Raw genomic sequence first — 4,595 nt, forward strand, 5'->3', positions numbered from 1 at the left:
GAGCCGGAAATCCCATCACTACTACCCTTCACTCAGAGGGTCAGTGGAGGTTGAAAACATTGGAGCATTTTCAGAGATAGTCTCTATTTTTTTCCAAAAACAAATCAAGCTAACTACTTACTAACTAATATTATCACCATTATCTGGGATCAGTCTGTCTAGATTCATTTTCTATGGTAACCCACCAAATATTAGGGCCTATGGTTGAGCTTCAGTGACAGTTACAGATAAGATACACTGCAACACAGGAACCATAAAATAATTAAATATGTTGTCAACAATTGATGACATATTTACATAATTAAATTAGATTTTTTTTTATGTATACATGTATTTCCAATTTTAATTAATTAATGAGACATTTAATCAAATATTTATTTATGTTTTTCTTTCAGCACTCCTGGCCTTCTATACAACCATATGTTGTGCACAACTTATATCAACCCATTCAGTTTTATTTCTACACTGTGCAAAAACAAAGAGAAAGGTAGACCTCGGAGAACAATACTACCTGCAGACAGGTTTTGGTGCAGGTCCTAGCCCTGATGGGTTGCAGTCAGGAAAGGAAGTGTGGCAGAGCAATGAGCGTAATGCAGGACTGCATACCCCACTGAGCCCTTCTACCTCTGCCCACCAGCTCTGAAGAAAGTACTCCTGCGTGTCCTCGGGGTTTGAGAAGGACGAGTTAAAGAAAACCAGCAAATCGTCGTGCAATATTGTGCGGCAAACATCTCCACGATATGCACTGCAGTAGCCTGCGATCCCCTTATAAAGTCTGTTTAAAGGAGACACACATACAAACATTTGGCAAATTAAAGGCAAAATCACAACAAAATAGTTCTAATGCTTTTTTTTTATTTCTATACAGCTCCACTGTAGGCGTGTTATCTAACACATCTCTACCATACTAATTCCTGGGGAGTAAATTTTTTTGGGGCGTTTTTTTTTTGCTTTTTTCAAATCTCCTACATATCTAAGATACCCCTTCTCTCCTAGCAGTATGTGATGAAAAGGTTTATAACACATGAGATCACTCCCAAATCACCATTTTTCAACATCTACCGTTATGGGGAGTGACGATAACCATGATCCTTTACTAATCATCGAATACCACATCATCAAACAGATTTAAGAGCCTAAACCTAACTAAGAACAGGGACTTGCGAAAGTAACTTTAGTGCCTAATTCATTAATATGTATTTGGGATGGCATGTTATTTCTAATAGAAAAGATGCCTTGTGTGATTCAGTCATGCAGCAAAAACTGGAGTTTGACCATATTCCATACCGTTTTCTAGTAATATTTCTTTGTGTAATTTAGGTATTTGTTATTTGCATATTTTAATTTAACAAAATCATTGAAAAGAAAACCAGTAAGAGTTGCATACTAAAAGTACAGAGAGTGGTCTGTTTTTACTGTCTTGGCTTATAGCAAGTGTCCACTAAAAAGTAAAAAGAAATCATCTTTCACTTGAAATATCTTCTTTAACATCATCCAGATGTTGATCATGAAACAGGTTGGAGAAAGTTTAAGTGAGATCGCATCCTGTCTGTTCAACTTCCTTGCTGGAGCTCAGTCATACCTATTTTGCATAAACATGAATGTTTGTGGGACAAAGTCCCTGTATTCCTCTTTCACCCTGTTTGCCTCCTTTTCTTAATGCTTTCTCATCTGTTAGTCCTCAAGCATTGCTATGATCCACATTTATCTCTGTCTGCTCCACACTGCTGTGTTTCTGACAGCATGTACTCTGATAACCTTCACTCCAGCATCACTGCTGCCTGTCTGCATTCTCTTACAGACTCCAGATGTTCCCTCTTGGGGAGGTTGGTGCTTCAGCAGAGTTCAAGCCAAACTATCAAACTCAAAGGTGCCCTGTAAATCTATCAATTCACTCTTTTCTTTCTTTCTTTTTTCTCTTTCTTCCTCACCAGATCTCTGTGCATCTAGTCCAGATGTGGTCACAAGTGATCAAGATAAATGCAGCCATTAAACCTGCCTTTCTGTGACCTACAGCCCTCTATCCTTAATGTACTTCATTTTTCATCAAGGACCCTGAGGCCAACATTTTATTTTCCTTATTTTATTTCTATTTTAGTCTCGTTCTTTCTGCTTCCTTCTATGTGCATCTTGTCTCCCTCTTTCTCTCCATCTTCACAGTTACATAGTCCAGATGTGGCAACAGCAGCTGTGTTAAGGTTCAGAACAGTTCAAATTCAACTCACACCATATGGGTGATTGAGAGACCCACTCTCTTCTTGGCATACGGGCATGTTCAGGAAAATGAATAGAAGCAGCAACACAGAGACCTTTATGGTGCTTACTTAAAAAAAAATAGTGGCAGGCAATGTACTGTGAAATTATTCTGATTCAACATGGGTCAAATGAGCTGAAACATTTTCTATAATCAATTCAAATGTAATATATACAAGAAGAAGTAACAAAAGAAACAAAGCTTAGACAACTTCACACAAATCTGGCACATATCTTTTCTCTTACCTCCACTCTACTGGGAAGTGGCAGTATCCAGAGTACACGGGATGAATAGGAGCAAGTAGAAGAAGAGGGAAAAAGATGAGAGACAGTGTGATGAGAAATGGTTGATAGATGAAAAATAGTCCTAGCAGGATGAGAAAAACAACCATGATGTTACTCTCTGCAAGTCATCACTAACTGTGGAGAGACTGAGGGGCAACCAGGTGGAAGGGCAGTGTGTTCTGTTGGGGAACAGGTGTGTGTGTGTGTGTGTGTGTGTGTGTGTGTGTGTGTGTGTGTGTGTGTGAAGGAGTGGCTTTGTTTGAGGAGTAGTAACCAAATGGGGTAGGCGACAAACAGCTGAAACCACACAAAGCACAACCAATATAACTGGCAGCTAGCATAACAGCAGGTAGTACTGACAGTAACAATAAACACCGAGATAGAAGCTAAATAGAAAGCAGACATTTTTTCTCTAATATAGCAGCAGGCTGCAGCAAATTTGAAACATGTAACACCATAGTATAAGCTAGAAATCAAAACTTGCCACCTGCAACAGTGACTTTTGCAGTTGCTTTGACAGTGTTGGCTCCAGCATTGTGTCTGTTGGAAGCCAGGCACGTATATAGGGCTGGCTTAGTCACCGTCACCTTAAGAACAGAGAGTATCACCTCTCCCACTAATGTCTCCTCTACTGAGGCTCCGGAGATCTGGAGGAAAATGAAATTGAGACAAAAAGATCAAAGTTGTAAAAATCAGTCATATACATGCAATGAGCAATTTGCATATAACAGTGCAGAGATGCATGAAGACTTTCTGTGAGAGCATCCTAAGCTTAAATGACAGAGCTGGAAAAAATAACTGCACTACCTGGAATGGCCACTTGAGGCTGAATTGAGTCCTCTGCTGAATTAAACATAAATATCAGGTTTTGCTTTGTCTGCCTAGCTTTCCTGTTCATAACTGCTGCATGGGAGGTGAATTTTAACAATAATTTATATAATACAGGGTGCTGCATGGCAGTTTATTTATATATAATATTACATATTTTATTAAACATTTATATAAAATATTGATAAATACTGAAACTTATATATCTTAAATTAGAATCTAGACTTTATATAAAACTGCTAATAATAAGAGCAATAACAGATTACTACAAGATGTTTTTCTTATTGACACTTTGGTCATTTGATATTTGATAGTGGTCTGAGTAAAACTGGTTAGTTAAAAAAAATAATTGTGTGTAAACTCCTCATACGCTGATCATTATAGCCTTTGTGTTAAGCTCATAAAATGAAATGCATTCAGTACGTGTCTGGCACCGACATAACCACTTGTATTATTTTAACAGATTTGAAATTCCCAAAGTGTTCACACATTGTAAATCTAGCCAGATAAAATGTATCTGTTGTTTTTAGATGATTCATGTATGTACTTATATATTTATAAATGATATGTGAGGACCTCTAAAGTGTGAGCATGTGAGTGTATGTGAGAGGTGCTATTAAGCGGCTATGTCTATATTTGAAACTGCGTCTGACACCGCCTGCTTTTAGGACAAGCTCCATCCATCCATCCACTGAAATTAATGACCATACCAAGCTGCCAGAAAAACAACTCTCACAGTCATTTTAATCAGCACATGCCCACACATAGTATTTACAGGCATTAAGAGCATGTAATCACTTTGTAGCTAGCACCCAAGACTATTAAATACCCAGACATTATGTGGTATATGTCGACCGCAACAGCATGTTTAAGAAATGTCTGCTGCCTGATGAAAAAAAGCCCTGTTTTAAAGGTGGTCACATACACATTCAAGTTTGCATTGTTCCAATTTGAATTTCATGCATTTTAAGGTTCCGATCCCTTAAAAACCTTAAAAAACAACCCCATCTTTCAATACCCCTCTCACACTAAAAAAAAACAAAACAATTAACACTAATAACAGAGTGTATTATAAGCTAAATGCAAGATCATCTCTTCAATCCTCTGTCACCATGATGATAATTCCTTTGCTGTGATCTCAAAGCCATCAAATGTCTGTCTGTGTGTGTGTGTGTGTGTGTGTGTGTGTGTGTGTGTGTGTGTGTGTGTGTGTGTGTGTGTGTGTGTGT

At 38.0% G+C, this 4,595-nt stretch overlaps 1 protein-coding gene across 1 annotated transcript in view; it reads right to left on the bottom strand.

Annotated features, from left to right (window-relative positions):
* Positions 1–4,595, bottom strand: part of musk (muscle, skeletal, receptor tyrosine kinase) — a 31,282-nt gene that overhangs the window by 18,633 nt on the left and 8,054 nt on the right. Inside the window, exons 7-9 of the mRNA XM_005729198.1 lie at positions 3,026–3,185; positions 2,500–2,506; positions 512–775 (exon numbers count right to left, since the gene is read on the bottom strand). Of these exons, the coding sequence (XP_005729255.1) occupies positions 512–775; positions 2,500–2,506; positions 3,026–3,185 (431 nt within the window). The remainder of the gene's footprint in view (positions 1–511; positions 776–2,499; positions 2,507–3,025; positions 3,186–4,595) is intronic.

This window comes from Pundamilia nyererei, unplaced genomic scaffold, assembly GCF_000239375.1.
Source record: "Pundamilia nyererei isolate P.nyererei 1_Seehausen unplaced genomic scaffold, PunNye1.0 scaffold00032, whole genome shotgun sequence".
In the NCBI taxonomy this organism is placed as follows: domain Eukaryota; kingdom Metazoa; phylum Chordata; class Actinopteri; order Cichliformes; family Cichlidae; genus Pundamilia; species Pundamilia nyererei.